This window comes from Apteryx rowi, unplaced genomic scaffold (assembly GCF_003343035.1).
Source record: "Apteryx rowi isolate R43461 unplaced genomic scaffold, aptRow1 scaffold_502, whole genome shotgun sequence".
Taxonomy (NCBI): domain Eukaryota; kingdom Metazoa; phylum Chordata; class Aves; order Apterygiformes; family Apterygidae; genus Apteryx; species Apteryx rowi.
This window is the reverse complement of record NW_020450764.1, coordinates 635825-653972: the sequence shown is the minus strand read 5'-3', so window position 1 is coordinate 653972 and position 18148 is coordinate 635825. Positions and strand designations below refer to the sequence as shown.

Below are 18148 nucleotides of genomic sequence, written 5' to 3'. Positions count from 1 at the left end.
CTGAGTTGCCTGTAATCTAAAAATCTGTTTAAAAGATAGCCTCATTTCAATCAAATTCTAGGACTAATACAATTGAGCTATTCACATTGTCCATTTCAGACACCAAATATATTCTTTAGCAACTAAAAATATCACAATTTTCAGGCACTGAAGTAGTAAAATCAAGATGTCATTAAGTTCAATGATCTTTAATTAAAAAAAACAACAAACAGTACAACATTGGGCTGCTGGGGAAAAGTACTATTTATTATACATTTAAATACAAATTTGAAATGTGTTGTGGACGCATCTGCAGGGTTACAGGTAAAAAATAAAAATGTACAAAGTTATGTTCTGCATCACTCAAAAGGTCTGATGCTTCAAAAAAAATTTCACAAAATACCAAAAGTTCATCTCTGTAAGAACAGCAAAGATATAATGTATACAATCTTTTAAAAGGTAGATATCTTTGTTCCCTCCCTGCATTAAGTACCTAGAGTTTGTAAACAGTCTTTAAAAGTGTTAATAGCTTTAAGGAATGTGTAATTACAGTTCATATGGATTTGTCCCATAATTATAATGCTACACAGTAGTTTCATGTTTCCATAACCCAGTTCTAATATTACCAGTACTGTCTGCAGTGAGCAAGGGTCCATTCTGTCCACTGCTTTTAAGTGGTCCATTCTGAATGGCTAAATTTAAGCCATAAGATTTTTGCTGGTTTTCAAGTTCAACCACTATTGGTTTCCTCAGAATATCTTTTTTGTTGTTGGTAGCTAGTGTTTTTTCAGTATTTCTGCCGCTTTTTGGAAGTGTACTGCAAGCATCACTGCTATCTTGTTGGGACTGGTTATACTGACGTTCTCTATATGCTAAATAGGCTCTTCGGCTCCTTGAATGCCCTTCGCTGTTGCTTTGTCGACTTTTAGGTAAGCCATTTTGCACACTTCCTTCCACACTTGTGGGAACATCATATGCATATTCCCTCAATACTGCAAGCCTGCTAGCACGATGTCCTTTGCTTCTGTTTTTATGATGCCGACTTGGGTGTCCATTTGTCCGAAACTGCACCTCTAATGGCGCTACGTGCATCTTGATATCATTATCCACTGAATGCTCAGTGAGACTGTTATCAAGTTGAGGACCTGTGTTCAATGGTAGAGAAGTGGGGTGGCACTGAGCTGCTGCAGCTTGTATATTAGTTAGCTTACAACCTTGAGRAGAATTTTTTAGGCTTGATGCACTTTTATTTGTGCAAGAAGATTCGGCACTACTGTTGGTACACTTAGGGGCCTCTCCACTGGTTCCACTGGAASTGGAGGGCTGAACATTTACTTGCACTGAATACGTACTCCTCCCAGGGCAGCAAGTTGTTATCCAAGCATGTCTGACATCTTCCCTATTAACGCAATGATGCACCATAAGAAAGGCACTAAGGCTTAAACATGTCGCCCCAAAAAAACAGCTAAAAATCAGGTCCATGGGATAATACAGGGAAACCGACAGGGCTCCGAAGATCCACAGAGCAACATATAAAAGCAAGGTTAGGCCCACTCCCAGAAGCTGGGCTTGAAAACTGTGCTCATTCTCCAAAGCAGATGTGGAAACTAGTGACACTGACAATGAATCTTGGTGAGTCAGTTCCCCGTGTTCATTGGTGGCCAGACGCTGCTGCTCCTCAACTAGTTCCTTAAGTTCATATTTGCGCTCAGGGTGTCGTTTCAGTTGTATGAATATGCTAAGAAAATACATGCAGTTTATGAAAATTATAAAGCTAGCTGGTCCATAAAATGCTCCTAAGCTAGGCTCCCAAGTCATCCAGCAACTGGAGGGGGTAGGAGAAGAAAAAAAAAAAAAAATCAAAATGCATGCCTTCTTACAAGTCACTTACGCTTTATCAGTTGACTTTGAAATGATCTTGGCTGAATAACGTTATCTGGAAGAATCACAATTCAACTTTTTTTTTCCCCCCACAGTTGCAACTGATAAAAACTATAAAAACCAAAACTATAAAATCTTATTACAGAGCTCTCAGTTATACAGTACTTACTATGGTGCATTAGGTCTGCTGCCATAATTTCGGATGTTTGCTGCTGCTGTTATTCCACAAACTATGATAGGGATTCCTCCACCAATCAGGTAGAACCTAAAAAGCAAGGCCAGGATATTAGTGGCTGCTTAGTGGAAAGAGGTTTTATTCAGTCACCGTGAGGGAAAGGAGAGGTTTCCAGGATTCTAGAGATATGGAAGTTCTTTAAGAAAAAATAGGGTGAATCAGGTTTGGGCTCCAGTGAAACCAATTTTTCCAAGTCTTCCCCGCTATAGTTTTTTTTCCCCCCGAATGTAACCCATCCTCCTCTCACAGCTGCTCACCTCCCTCCAAGGCACAAAATAGACAAGTTATATACAGTTAGAACATGGAAGCAAAAGCCAGAAGTCAAAAGTTATAAACTACTAGAAGAGACTATGGAAACTTAGAAGAAAAATAAAGGGGATCTTTCTCGCTTCCAAAGATGAACTTGTCTTACAGTATTGATGCTATTTACAGAAGACCACACATAAGAACTCTAGTTATTTTCCAAGGACATTAACCTTGTAGCGCATATATATTCTGCTTCCCTGTGGTAGCATTAACGATGACTTTATGCCTTCACAGGGATGAGGGCAGGGCATATATTGGTAGAGGATCTAACCTTTCATTCTAACTTCTGCGAACTCATGTTGAATTTGTTAGTGGCAGATCAATAATTACTGATGATCATTTAAATCAACGGCACTCTGTCCTCCATCTTATGTTAAATCAGTCTAAATTCAGATCAGCACACTCAGCTGAAACTACTGCTGTGACATATGGATGAGTTTATTTTGTCAACAATGTATACAGGAGACATCTATTCCTACAGTCCTGGACCTTTCCACCTCGTTTCAGATAACTCACCATAAGTTACTGCTGTCTCTCACTCGAGAGACAAAACAGCAGTCTAAAATAGTTTAAATCTTTCTTGGAAGCATAGGTACACTAAATCTTACCTAGCTGCTGAATCCTACAAGGATCAAATTCTGTTACTGGTTTATTCCACCTCATCATGCAGCTATCAGGTGATGGGCCAGATGGAACAGATCCTTTACACAGAGCTCTAACTCTACATATCTTTCACTGCAGGTTGCTAAATCACCGCCTCAGAGATGCAACGCTTTTCAAACTTGAACAGCTAGTTGAAGCTGGCTCTATATACAGCGAATGAGTATGGGGGGAGGGGAGGATGGGGGAGAAAAGCAAAACAATTTGCAGCCATAGTTCAGTTTCCGTTACTGAAGGAACATGTTTACAACTGGCCTTTAATCATGCCAAGGTATCAAGCACCAACACAGAAAAAAGCATGTGTGTTGTGAAGTGTAGATCTTCAGCAATTCCTAAGAGCCCTGTCGAGCGAGTAAAGAGTTAACAGGACTGAATTACAAACCAAAACTATGAGGGCTAAGAGCTGTATGAACAGAATAATATCTATTAAAAAAAAAAAGAAAGCAAAGTATGCTAGAAGATGCAGTAATATTAGGATTTGGAGGCAGAATGCTGCGAAAGCTAACACTTTTACATGAGCTAGATCAAAAGAGAGAGAGAGAGAGAGAAATATTCAAATGACATAGGTACAAACAAGAGATATTAAGATGGTGACAGAAAAAAAAGAGAATTTTAATAGTGAAATTTTGTGGTTTTAAGTAGTATGTTCACCCAGTATCTGTATTACAATATTTTGCTTTACATGAAGTATTCCATGACTGAGATCTTCAGTAAAGTTCTTTTAAAAGCAGTTCTTTACTTTTATGTACAAAATTTTGAAATTGCTTCCTCTGTCTTGTTTGAAGTCTGCTGAACACCACAGTATTTCTGCATGACTAAGAAGTTCCATTCCATTCTTGTGATTGACACTTGGGGACCTCAGTTATTTTCGCACCCTCTTGCCTGGCATGTCAATGCAATGTACTTGCCATAAAGTTCTTCACAGTCAAGAAATTCCACCCAGTGCAAGTATTGCAGTATTTTCTCAACACTGGCTAGTGTGAGCCACATCAAATCTCCCCTCTACTCCCTACAGTGGCTTTCTGTGGAAAACCAAATCAATTTTCAAAGTCTGTCACTTTCCGTCTTGTTCATGATTTGTAACAAAGTCACCTAAACACACAGAATGGAGACCACGATCGACAAAATTATCTTACACATAGTGAATTTTCCAAAATAAAGAATAAAGCTCATCTGTGCTGAAGGGAAAGGAAGCATGACTAGCAAGTGAGGGGAAAAATATGTATCTACATCCATCATTTTATTTTTGTCCTTTCCAAAGAACCCTTTCCTTTTTAAGTCTGAAAAGGCATATTGGGGGGGGGGGGGAAGAATATATAGACAGCATGGAGGCAAATAGTGAATCGGTTGTTTTATCTCTCTCTATTCAAGAAATCAGGAACCTCAAAATAGTAGGTGACAAGCTCCAAAACAAGAAACTTTTGCTTAGAACTCCTTGACCATGGCCATAGTAGATAGATTTTCTTGTTTTATTTTTTTTAAAGTATATGTTTAAAAGGCCATTAAATGGAAAAAAAAAATCATTCCATGGCTGTTATGTGCAAAAACATCACACATCTGACTGAGGAAGTCCCTGATCTGCAAGAATTTGGACACAGAGTGTATTTTTAGGAAATACAAAGTATACTTTCTCTATCCTTTTACTTCTTCATGGAGCTACTGCCATTTTCACAGATGAGATGCTCAGATCTGAAATGGTATGTGCATGTTTATGGTCACTTAGAGCTAAGCCTGAGAGGCTGGTAATTTTATTGTAAAATTTTTCCAAAGCAAGAACTCTACTATAGATAGTAAAGGAAGGGGGGTGAGGGAGAAATCAAAAAACAGATATTGAAAAGGCTACTCAGAACACTGCTGAAAAGCACACAGTTGGGGATGGATATGATATCCTACGCTGAGCACATTTACGTTCTCTTAAAAGGGAAAAAAAAAATAAATTAAAAAGAAGCAAAGGGGGCACTTAACTGGTTAAGTATTAACCTTCTAACTCATTAAATGTTCCTGTACTCTTGTTCATACTGTTACAAAATTTTACTTACAATATTAAGAAAAGCATTTCTGATTTTCCATCTCTGTACTTCAGAAACAAGTTTTTAAAATGTTTGCCTGTATCACTAATCAAAGTTAATCAACTTCTGCCACCTTGTGGAGAATTCCAGCTTAGCAGGTTTTAATTACTACCTGAAGTAGGATATATGAACAAAATCTGTTAAGGTTTACTATTTAAACTATTTCACACAGAGGGGGGATTCACAGATAATTAGTTCCTCTCACTTCAGTGATTTTAGAAACAAAAATTCTAAGAGAAATGCTTTACAGAGAACACTATTTTCTCTTTGATAACACCTGGTATTTTTCCAGTTAATTGTAAAGAGCCTTTTGAAAATCTCTTAAACTTTATTATAGTGCTTGTTATTTCTGTGTTAAAACAGTTCTCCACATTGTTTCCCCATGATAATTTAATGAGAAGTACTGCTATCTATAATCCTAATCAAAGCCCCAGTGGTAACACTGAAACACTACCCATGTCTTAATTACCAACCAGGAATACAGCATTATAACAGTAATATGCTAAGACCAACCATCCTTCAGCTCATCCTCATTAACATAATGTTAAGGATAAAAAAAAAAGAAAAGAAAAAGAAAAATCCAAAATGGACTTTATGAACCTGAAAGAAATCCAGGCATAAAAAGCAATTGCTACAGAAGAGTACTGTTATACTTTCCGGTCAGAATACGGGCATAGCAACCTGGGAAATAAAGAGTTACAGAAAGGGACTCACCTGAGCATTGGTCTGGGCGGAGGAGGTGGCTCATCAGGATCTTGACATCTTTTTGCTTTTTTAGTTACTTGCTTGTAAATATTACGAGAGGTCACACCCAGCCACAGTACTGTGGCAAGAGTGGAATAATGGAGAATTATCCCAACCTTAAAAAAAACCCAAAACCCAACAATGAAAACCCCAAACATGTCCATTTTACCAAGTTACAAAAATAATCACAGAACAAATGACTTGCATAAAAATACTGAATTTGTGAAGGCTCGCAGTTTCAGAAAAGAAAATAATCCCTCTCATTTCAGTATGACTGTTCTAAATAATAAGCCACCATAGTTTTTAAAAAAGTAAAGTGTGTTACATGAACACATCTTCATGTTAGTTGAAGAAACATGCTATAGTTGCTACTGGCAGAAGAAAAACGTAGTAACCCAGGAGACTCATGTTGTGCAATTCAACATTCTTAAGATTACAGATCAAACATGCAATTTAGGAAACTTTATTTTATGAAAAACAGATTTTAGCTTTAAAATGTCTTATGTTATAGATCAATATTTAAATCCAAAAGTGAGGGAATTGCAAATTAACAATATCCTGACCAAACTACACACTACGAGCCAAAACATAGACAGCTAACAAGCTCATCAGTGATTTCAATGTAATACCAAAAAACCACCATACTTGGGTACTTAATCAGCCCAAACACTAATTCAAAGTCTGTCTCTTAAGCAAATGGTAGTCTGACAGATCCTTTTGCATTTTGATCTGCGCTATTTTATAAACAGAAATTCCTTGGGTTTTGTTGAAGAAAAAAAAAAATTGTTTCCTGTATTTCCTTAATTAAAAGCAAGCACTGAGGTGCAGACAGCAAGAAAGTACGTTTCATAGATCTCTTAAATGACTGCACATGCATGCATGGAAGACGGGACACCTCACTTTGTTAGATGACTGGAGATATTTCTCTGCAAATTTCAATCACCAGTAAAGCACAACTCTTAAAAGCAACAACCACCAAAAGATATATCCATCCAAGTCACAGAATTTCTCTTGGCGGATTATTGCCTCTGTTTAATCAAGAAAAATATTACAGTTTTGTCAAATTATTTCCCCATCTCCTTATATATATATATATACACCAGTACATATACACTATCATTCAGAGCTCTCTATCCTAAGGAAAACATCTGGGATGTGTTTTATTGCAACACTTTGAATTATCAAGCTTGTAGCTGTAAACTCAAACAAAAAGTGTTATGGAAAGTAAGGGTGGGGGATTAGAAACTTTTAGGAGTCACTGGATGAAAAGAAGAAGATATTAAAAAAGATTTTTCACCGACATTATTCAAAAATGGCAACTGTTATTACACTGAAACACTACAACTTAATTAGGTACAGCCCAATCTCATAAGAACAAATTGTTATAAAAAGAGGAGTCACAACAAAGCTAGTGATTTTTGTTTAGAGAAAGCACAGGTCTTTGACCTGAAATACTTCTCACTTCTTCCCTTTAAAGCTATACAGAGTGAGTAAGAATATATTAAATATTTTTATACTTGTGGAAATTAGTTTTCACATGGTCTGTAATGCCACAGATAGCTTCTTAAAAAAATTTCATAATAATTTCATCTTGAAAATAAAACCAACACATGAAACTTATTTTGTGATAGCATTTTTGTGGGACAAAAAGAAAATCTGTTCCACTCAAAGTATTTTTCCAGTTTTCAAATAAAGAACTGACTATCTTCATGGCTGGATGAAAATATGAAAAACACTGAGGATTAAAAAACTGATCGATTCTTAGTTTGAATTTACATTCAGATGAAAATGCCTATACTGTTCAGTGTGGGGGGTGAGGGAGGGAAGGGGAATATATAGATATTCCGGTATGAAGAACTACTTCTTTCAAGTGAGCTTAAGTAGAATTCCAAAATATTCAAGGTTACAGTATATAAAAAGCTCAGAACTGCAGATCTTCATATATACACAAAAGCTTAGCTTAGCTTTGCCTGCCAAATTAAATTAAGAGTTAATAATTCAATATTTAAACATAGACTTTTGGAAATAACTGTAACTTATTTTCTTGTGTTGTTGTGTTTACTTACTGCTTGGCAAATGCTGGCATTCCTGGTCTGAGTTATGCCTCCAATAAACATCACACACGTCAGGAAAATATGAAAGCTCAGGTTAACTAGCATATGCCAGCTTTTTACACTGATCCTGATCACACTGTTAAAAGAAAAAAATCAGACAACATAAAACACAGCTGCTTTACTGTCTTTCAGAAACTAGCAAGATACATGCATGTTAAATGAGATATAATTACTGTTAATGATTGTTTGACTACCTCTACTTTGTAATCAAGCATAATCTTTGGTCTTCATCCCAAGAAATTAGAAACACCCTCCTATTAGCTAGCTTTATACAGTTATCTGCCTGATTCAAAGACGTTGGCTTCTAGTTTTCACTGACATCAACAGAGATTTAAAAGGTTGAAAAGTTTGTTCAATTTCACTGTTATTCTTGAAAGGGATGTCCTTCATCATGAAGCAGAAGTGAAGAATTAGAGAGATACATGCTTCTAAGAGCAAAATCTCTGGTCAAGAACAGATGAAAAAGTTAAGTAATTAACTGTTAGTTTGCAGATTATGGATGAAGATTGCTATAGCACATTCCTATCAGGAAGTAAAGGTAGTCCTAAGCACTATGAAACTGTAACTTAATGTCTGCATTAGGTAAGGCTCCAGCAATTTTGATTCATACCTGTGATGGTATATATAGCTGACTATGATCATCAACAGACACATTAGCAAAACCATGGCAGTGGCATAAATTACTGGATGCAAAAGATCAGCTGGCTGGGTATATAATTCAGCTCCTGTCAAGTCCTGTCAAAAAAAAAATGTCACATTAATCCATCTCATCTCCTTGCTTTATGGGTGGGAATGGGAGAGGAAACAGAATAAATAAATAACAGGAACCTTCTAGATAAAATCCCCTCCTCCCCCCACGAACTATTTATTATTTGAAGTACTGGGCTTTGTTCCACAAATACCTGTTATTCTGGCTGAACGTTATAAATGTAGTCACACATTTTACAGAACTTAATATATGCCTAAATATACAAACAAGTTAGCAGCCTACAGAGACAATGCAGTTTTATTCTTAAGATACATTTAACATAAACATAGTATGTAGAACATCTATGTCTTTTAATGATGATGATAAACATCATCTGAAGTAACCTAGAGAATGGAACAGAATGTAGCCTCACCAAGTTTGCAGATGATACTAAATAGTGGGAGGGAGACTGAAATATATTCAGCAGGATCTTGACAAGCTAGAGAAATAAGCTGATAAAACATCATGAAATTCAACAAAGGAAAATGTAAAGTTCTGCATCTGTGATGGAATAACCCAATGCAACAATACAGGCAGGGACTAGACTGGATAGAAGTAGCCAAAAAAGGAGCACAGATAATTCTTGGAGATGCACAGTGAAAGAATGAGAGGCCATGAACACAGCTGGCAGCATGGGAAATTTTGATTAGATATATAGAAAAAAAATTCTGGTAACARGAGTGGTCAAATACTGGACTGAGGTTGCCCAGAGAAGTTGTGGAATCTCCATCCTTGGAGATACTCAAAGCTTGGCTGAACGTGACCTGGAGCAACATGATTCAACTTTGAAGTTGACCCAACTTTGAGCAGGGGATTGGACCAAGTTACCTCCAGAGGTTCCTTATTGCATAAATTATTCTATGATTACTGTTTGACTGGCATAAACAGTAGAAAAATAGATTTCAACAGCTTTTTCAATATCATTCAAGTTTTGTGAATCCATCAGTCCAAATATTACTGAAGAAAGAAGTATAAAATGGAGCCCTACAGTGTTAAAGCATAGTAATATTTAAAATAGCATCTAAGGAGAGTTATTTTCATTTACTAACAAGAATAGCAACAAATAAAGATAACTTTGTTTGGATACAGCTGGATGGGTTTCAGTTCAAGCTAGAGCAATTTACTAGGGTACTGTTTCCTTAATGGTAATGAACTCTGAAAGAACATTAGTCCCTCTCAGCACAAAATAAAACAAATTTAATTAAGTAAGATCGGTGGAAAAATTTATTAAATCTTGTCCTCATTCTGAAAAATTATATACAGAAACTGATCTCTTGGTTATTATTTGGAGTAAAAGTCACTTCTAAACCTCTAGAGTTGTAAAGTTCAAATACGTGTTGGGGTGAAGGAGAACAAAGTTAGCATTTATAAAGAACAGTGAAACACTAGGGAGGAAGCTTCTGTTTGTTTTGAGAAAAATCGCTTAGTGATTTTAGGTTAAAATGGGTAATCTGATTTCATAGACAGGAGAAAAGCTCTCGAATTGAGGCTTAAATTAAATTACATTCAGCAGTGTCTTCACTCCTCCTTCAGTTGCTCTTTTATCAGAATGCAAATTTGTTATTCCTAACCGACTCACCAACCTCTTTTCACACCAATTTAATTAGATTGTCAGTTTGATTCTTATGTATTTGGGGTTCTCTTGAGCACCTGGGAAAAACACTTTGGGAAAGACTAAGATATTACACCTTAGCCAAGGCAGCCAGTGTTACATGATCTTGACAGTATCCATGGCCTGGTTAATAAATATCAAACTGGAGATGCCTAGGAACCCACTGTTTTTATAAGCATGAGTGAAGGTACTGTCACACGTTGGTAGTGTTATGTTGCCTGCAGAGCRGACAACAGAGGCAGTGTGAGAATTCTAGTTGCTGCTTCCAGGCTTGTGACAGGTAACAAGATGTAACATATGCATTAGAGTAAATTTAGAAAACAAGATCTACAAAAATCATTAGTTTTACAATAATCTTCTAAAAAGTTTGAGAGAATTAAGCATGCCTAGCTTAACTAGCTAAGGGCTTGATCCCACTGAAATCAGTGGAAAGATTCTTACTGACTGAATTGACATTTGTAATCGGACCTCCTAAAAGGAGTGAGGGGAGTTCATAATCTTATTTTTAACCTAAATGGATCCTAACTAGTAATTTATTTTAGATGTCTGACAATAAAATACAATAGAGATGACATTTAAAAGATTTTGGGCATTTATAACCAACTAGCAGCACTATCTCCCCCCCCCCCAATACAGGCCTATCATAATGAGATTTCAGATGAGCCTCCTAGTATCTCTTCTATCATTAAACATAGATTAATGAGATTACTAAATAAATAAATAGCTGTATCTTCCCAGATCCCACTTCCCACTAGATTGGAAAACTGGGCACTCAGTTATGGGTTTCCTTATCAGAGAGGAGTTTACATTACATTCTGAAGTGCATAAAGATAGAGCAGTACATTACAAACTTTTCTTCCACAGACATACACAGTCTGTAGTCAAACAGTGAAAGCAGACAGGAGAGTGAAACAACTTTGATTATGCCAACAGCGATGCAGCCAGGATGATGCAATACTGCATTCTGGTCCCTGTGGCTACTACTCTTCATGTATTTCAGGTTAAGCTTAAGTGTTGGATTAAAAGACAAACTTAAAAAATGATCCACTAAAAAGTTTCCCAGGAACCTGGGATCAGAATTCAGACTTTCTTTATAGACTGTCATAAAGGTCTGAAATATGCTATCGTGGCTTTTTGTTGTTCATTTACTATATATATTGGCACTATCAAAACCTTCAGCAGCTAAAACTATGCTTTTTTATGGAGCCAAAGGTTTTTCAATGTGTTAATTGTGTGCAGGGAATATTTAACAGTTAAGCTCCACCAACCTCTTCCCCTCCAGTCTCTAGGGCCTATATTTTGGGAAGGAGCTAAATATTTAAGGAATTCTGAGCAAGCATAGGAGAACCACTAGCAGCAGAGAGAAGGAAGAAAGCTGCCCCCCCCCCTTTTTTTTTGATTTCTGATTGTTAACAGTTTTCTGTATGCTCGTCACAATAAGATATTGATATAATCTTATTACTTGTTAATTTAGCAATGGTCATGCACAGATTATGCCTTTCATTTTTCTTCCTCCATATGGCAGAAATGTGACCAACGTAAAGTATAATCTCTTTTTACATATGTATTACACACATATGAAGTATAATTCAGTTTTAAAGAACACTTATATTCAAGGGAAGCATTATACGTTAAAGAAAAAATCAAAGAAAACAATATTAAACTGTAGGATTATAATGGTTTGAAGTAGTTTAAAACAGTACTTTCAGAGTAAAAGTGAAAAGTTGTTCCCATTGAGCTCTTTTAAAAAGCTTATGCTATGGCATCATGCAAAATCTTAAATTTGTTTATTTCTGTTAAGCTTTGTGGTATTTATTTAATTCTCTTGAGAGGAAAATTTATGAAAATTTAAGTTGCAAAGTAACAATTTCTCATGCACTACTCAAAAATAAACCCTCTTTCTTCCAAGTATGATTACATAAAAACATGTATTTAATTCAATAACAGCACATTAAATAAAATAGAACAAAATTTGTACCAAATTTACATTTAGTAAGTTAACAGTAGTTCCTAAAACTCTTTAATATTTCACCCAGCTTCCTACTGGTCTCCCATTTTTGTATATTGTATTTTATTAGTATCTGCTGTGGTAGCTGATGAGTTCGGTAACAGTCACTGTCTGCAAAAGAAAAGTTTCTCATTCTGTCTGTGCGAGAGCATGCACGCGGGTATGTATACACACACACACATATTTTTAAAGGAAGAACAGATGCTGTCTGCTAAGTTCTGAAGCAAAGACCTGTGGGAACAAAGAAGAAATCCTACTGCATAACTGAAGATCACCTAAAAGAGGTGCCTGCCTCCCTCCCTTCTACTTCTGCTACCTCTATCTTTTAGAACTGGTTAGCCATTTTATTGGCAAAGAATAGAGTTCAAATATAATTTCTGAGCAATATTTCAAAAATATTTTAGTTTGGACAGTAACTAGAATTTCTTCTAGTAACAAACTTGCATAGCAGGGAACAACTAGCTAATTTAGGGTAAAATAGCTACATCTGATTTTAGACCACAGGGAAAAAAAAAACAAAAAACAAAAACACACACACCATGGAAAACACACCTAATAGAGAAACAAAATTAACAAATTTAACACAGATTAAAAAAAAAGTTTTTTACTGTTACCTGCTCTTTATTTCAAACTGTTAATATTAGACAAAAGTTCATAAAAGCACATCTGATTAAATAGTTCATTAGAATGACTTCCTACAATACAGTGCTTTTCATTAGAAAATTCTTCAATTTCTAATCTATTCAGCAATTAATTGCACTCTGATAGCTTTCCACTTAAACATCACACCAGCATTTATATCAACACAAGCATCAACTGAAGATTGATTCCTGAAGTCTAGTTTTCTGTGAAAAGGAATGTGGGAATGTATGCTTTCTTTAATACAAGAACAAAAACAAGAGCTGTGTTTGCAATATTTTAAAGTTTTGGAAAAAGACATTAGTAATTCTAAGTGTCATACCATTAAAACTGCATAGTTGCTGAGGGAATAGCACTGAATGGTAGTAATATTTTCATCAGACAGCAGAATGCGACATCCATCCGATTTCCATCCCCCTTGTCCATTCAGTAGATCAAAGTCCCACTGAGCTGCAACAGCATCTGCTCCATGTGCAATACGCCGCAGTGTCACATTTATAGGAATGTGGTGACTGGCTAGGTTTAAACCATCTGTTACAAAATAAATGTATTTGCACATAAATTTCTCAACATATAGCATGTTAGATGCTAAATAACCTCTTATTTTTTAGATATATGCTACTTGAAACATGGAAGTCAAAACAACTTCTGTATTTTTAAAGATCATGAAAATGTAGTAGTAAAAAACGAACCTATCTTGGTGAGAATAACTGGTGTTACAACTGTACGTCGCTTCCCATCATCAGCCAGATTTGTTGAATTTCCCGTGGCTGGAAAAAGCTTTCCATTGCGAAATGCGATAAGCTGAAGCTTGTAGACAGACTCATCTGCTGGCCTGATTTCTCTTTTTTGCTTTTGGGTGAAAAGGGAAGCAGGCAATTGGATAGAAGCCTCTACAACTGTATTCTAGAAATAAACAGATTTTAAAAGTTTTAAGGAGAAGATGAAATTCTTTTTCAGAGATTAATTTGGCAACTCCTCTAACTGAACAGTGTCAGATGTGAATGCATTAACCAGACTATGCATTATGACAAACCTATTTGACAGTATGCGTCCAAATAAACCACCTTAAAATACTTGAATTAAACTGTTAAAGCCTGTTAAATGCTGTTAAATGCTTTTTTCCTTTTTTTAAACAGAACATTAAGATTCTGTAGTTACCATACTTGCTATTGCTAATAAAGTTGGTATCAATAACCCATTCCAATACTTTTTCAAGGTAGACTTTTGGCAACTAGAAGCAACAACCAAGAACGCACGCAAACACATCCATAAAGCAGATAAAGAGAAATGTTGTAATTGTGGAGAAGTATCATTAAAAAAATAAAAATAATAAAAAAAAAAGTGAAACTGTATACTAACAGGTTTTGATAACTTGTATACAAGTTGTATTTGGGTATGGAAACATGCATATAGTTTTGTATGCACCTGTAGTGCTGTTCAAAAGCACATTAAGTAATAAAAGCAAACTGGTATGTTGTGAAATGTAACTGAAAAATATTTTTATGGACTATGAGGGAGAGGGGAGAGGAGAGTGCGGAGAGGGAGACTGAGCCTTTCAGGCCTGTTTTCCAATTCATGCTTATTTACACTGTCACTCCAACCAGAGTATTTCAGATATTTGGGGGATATTAGTAATATGTAATTTAGTATGTAATTATGGTGAAAATACATAATAAAGACAAATATCATGAACTAGGCAGCATTTCAGTTTCCACACTTATGAGATATTCTGAATGAATCTTTCAACTTAAGATGTTTCAATAAAGAAAATCACACCTATTCATTAAAAACTGTGTCCATTAAGCAATTATAGCATAATCAAACTGTATTATCCCATGTCACTTTGACTGTGACAGTGGATAATTAATCTGGATTATGCAAGAGTGCTATTTTAACATTAGAAATCAATAATTTAAGCTTGCTTTCCAAATGTTTCACATTTAAGGTATTCTTACAAAGTCAATAGGGAAACAATGAGTAGCAGACCTTTAAAGCCAGGCTAGACAGCGTATTTGAAATGTTGCACTTAAAGCTTAGCTGCTTATCTAGATTTCCATCTGGATCTCTTCTCCCATAATCACCGAGTCCTGTACGGTCTGATGTAGCCACTTTCTGAAATACGGTGCACGTCATCCCAGTGAAACCAGCAGCCTTTATTACATAAGCCTCAAGAGCAATATTTGGAGAATACTGTGACAACAAAAATCAGAAACTCATTAAATATTATTTCTACACAGTGCAAAATTAACAAATAATCTTTATGGGATTCTCTGCCAGAACACTATGCAAAAAAACAAAAACCATTTTGGGTAACTGGCAGGAAGATCAGAAAATTTCTCCTCTCCCTACAAAAACAGTAAGCAGTTCAGATGATGCCAACATCTATTAAGCAAAGAAAAATAAAAAGCCACTAAAATGCCTTTAAATAAATAAATTTATGCTTACTGTAGAGTAAACTTGAGCCCCATTCGCAAGCCGATACATAGCAATTTTCTGCAGACACTGTACAATTCTAGTGCAAGCCTTGGCTTCCCTCTGTGCCATCCACAGAACACGTTCATCAGCCAACATAATGTTACTTGCTATGTCCACCATCACATCACCAAGCTAATAAGGAAGAGAAATAGACTGTTTTACATTTTTGATCACTTGCATCAAAGTAGGATCATTTAGCATCATCTTGGATCAGAAAACACAAAGCATCTGCTGGCATAAAAAAAGAAAAAAAAGGAAAATCAGTTGTTCCTATTTCAACCGCTGCTTGTTGAGAGACTGAAATACTTCAACTCAGACATTTACCTCCATCCAACAGAAATGTTACACAAATGTAACTTGTCTATTTGTATTATACTTGGAGAACAAAAGCATGAGAAATACCACTGTTTTATTAAAAGTTAAAGTGCAATACCCCAAGTTCTACTTTACTAATTATTTAAAAGGACTATCATCAATTTTGAACCTGAAATAAATAAAAATAAAATAAAACCTATAAATCAGCAATAGTACAGTTTTTGCGTACAGGGGAAGAGAGCAAGAAAAGAATAATACAGGAGAAATTAGCATACAATCCTCTTGCCCCTTCTGCTTCTCTTCCCTTACACCTTGTCCACCTTTTCTTCGATTCCTCCCTTGTTTTGCCTTCAATTTTTTGTGGACTGTTTTGGGTTGCAGGTGTTACAGTAAGTAACTATAGGTACCAGAGCTGATTTCAAATCACCAATCACATTGTTTATGAGTTTATTTCGTGCTCCTATCTTGTCTTCTGCATGGCAGACCCATACAAACCAACCAAGGAAATGCTTTCATTAGGCCATAATTACCAAAATTCACAAACACCTGTGTCGACAGGATCGGATTTTCGTAGCATTTAAGAAACAGTGACAGAGACTGGACCAAAAGTGAAGCTACATATATTTTCCATTGTAGGCATCTAATTAAAATGAATGAAATGCAATCCCCAGTGCCTAAATTTAGGAACTGAAAATTTCTATATAAAGAAAAACAAATAGACAACCCCCACCCCCAGTCTTTCACATCCGTGATAACTCCTTTAAGTAATATTCTGAAAAGAAATCAGGTATTTGCATAACAAAACATTGTTGTTCTGTTTTGTTTTGGAACTGACTCTCTTAGGGACAGATGCTACAGATGCATTATCAACAGCATTTGCAGGCTGTAGCCCTTTTTATTAAATGCTCTAGAACAAATCAAAGCTCAAATAATTGCAGGAGATGCTTATTACTTGAAAACTGGTACCATTTTTTACACACCAACACATTCATTTTTACTGAAAAAGTATTAAAATCTGGAAGGTATAGGACTTGAGTTATTTCATGAAGTATATATATTTTAATATTAATATCTTATTCTTTTTTCTTATCAAGATATGCACAAGTTTTTTCAGCTGCATTCTAATGTAAGACAATCTACTAAGAACTTTCTGAAGCTTTTCAGTTTGTTTCCATTTTGACATCAAAAAGCTATTAAAGATGCATTTCATAATTTAGAGTATATCTCAGAACAGCCAGACTGTAATACAAATTAAAGAACTGACAGCAAATTGCTACAAGCATCAACATATTGCATTCACTTGAGAAAAAATGCGTAGAGCAAGACCTAAAAGAACCCTTAGCATTATTAGTAAGTATTAAAAATTATTAAATGAAATTTCACTCACATTCTTTCAACATATCAATGACTAAACATGTTTCACCAAATAAGGTGAAAAAAATGCATTGCCTAAGAGAAAATCGAAACCACCTATGAATTTAACTGTGACGTTTTTATAGCATCTATTGCCTTCAAACATGGCAGAATAATGCCAAACTGTCAATCTACAGACACTAAATCACAGCTAAGAAAAAAATACTCTTATAATGTAACAAATCATGCAGCAATCTAAGGCATGTTCCTATTTTGGATTGGGTACAAAAACAACCATTTAATGAATTGCTTTTAAAATTCCAAAATACACAAAACATTTCTGGAGCTATCATTGTAAAAGGATGTCTAGCATGAAAATTCTCCAAGGAGTTCTGCAAAGAATCTACAGCCAGCATTTACGGTTGGCTGGGGGGGGGGGAATTTGTCTTCTGTTTTTTTTAAGAGCAACTTAAAAAATTGATGCAYTGTGGTCTCCAGCTTCCCAACATGCACTGTACAGTGAGATCAATAAAACCTCTGTTCAGCAGTGAAACAGAGAGTTCCTACCCACTGGTGGGACTACTCAACCACTCACATTTTTCTCCCCAACAATGAGCATTCTCTAAGATTTTATTTTAATTTCTTATCTTATATCCTGCAAGATATAGGTAGGAAAACCTTAGAGATACAGCTCAATACTGAATAAAGACAGCCTATCATGGCAGGAGGGGAGAAGATAAGTCTTGTTTTATTCATTATTGAGAGGATCTCTGAGGCTTTCATTTTTTTTTTTTTTTGATAAAAACATACCAATGAAAACCTGTGTGACCCACTCCATACTAAATAAAAGCAGACTTACTGTACCTATCTCCCTGCTCCATTGCTGACCAGAGGTGTTACTCACATTACAGGTCCAGTGAATGCTGGGTCATCGCAGCACGAATGCAAAGTCTGTGACCATGGGTCAGCAACTTCAGGGACCTACTAAACAAACAAAAACATGGAAT

The 18148-nt window shown here is 35.7% G+C and overlaps 1 protein-coding gene across 3 annotated transcripts in view; it reads right to left on the bottom strand.

Annotated features, from left to right (window-relative positions):
* Positions 1-222: 222 nt before the first annotated feature.
* ADGRA3 (adhesion G protein-coupled receptor A3) overlaps positions 223-18148 on the bottom strand; it is a 49241-nt gene continuing 31315 nt past the window's right edge. For 2 of the 3 annotated variants that reach the window (XM_026079890.1, XM_026079892.1), the window contains 9 exons: positions 15444-15605; positions 14985-15188; positions 13688-13901; positions 13318-13526; positions 8599-8723; positions 7941-8064; positions 5845-5990; positions 2030-2125; positions 223-1804 (listed from right to left, as the gene is read on the bottom strand). In XM_026079890.1, the coding sequence (XP_025935675.1) occupies positions 562-1804; positions 2030-2125; positions 5845-5990; positions 7941-8064; positions 8599-8723; positions 13318-13526; positions 13688-13901; positions 14985-15188; positions 15444-15605 (2523 nt within the window). In that variant the 3' untranslated portion in view covers positions 223-561. The remainder of the gene's footprint in view (positions 1805-2029; positions 2126-5844; positions 5991-7940; positions 8065-8598; positions 8724-13317; positions 13527-13687; positions 13902-14984; positions 15189-15443; positions 15606-18148) is intronic. The other variant, XM_026079891.1, reaches the window with a different exon arrangement.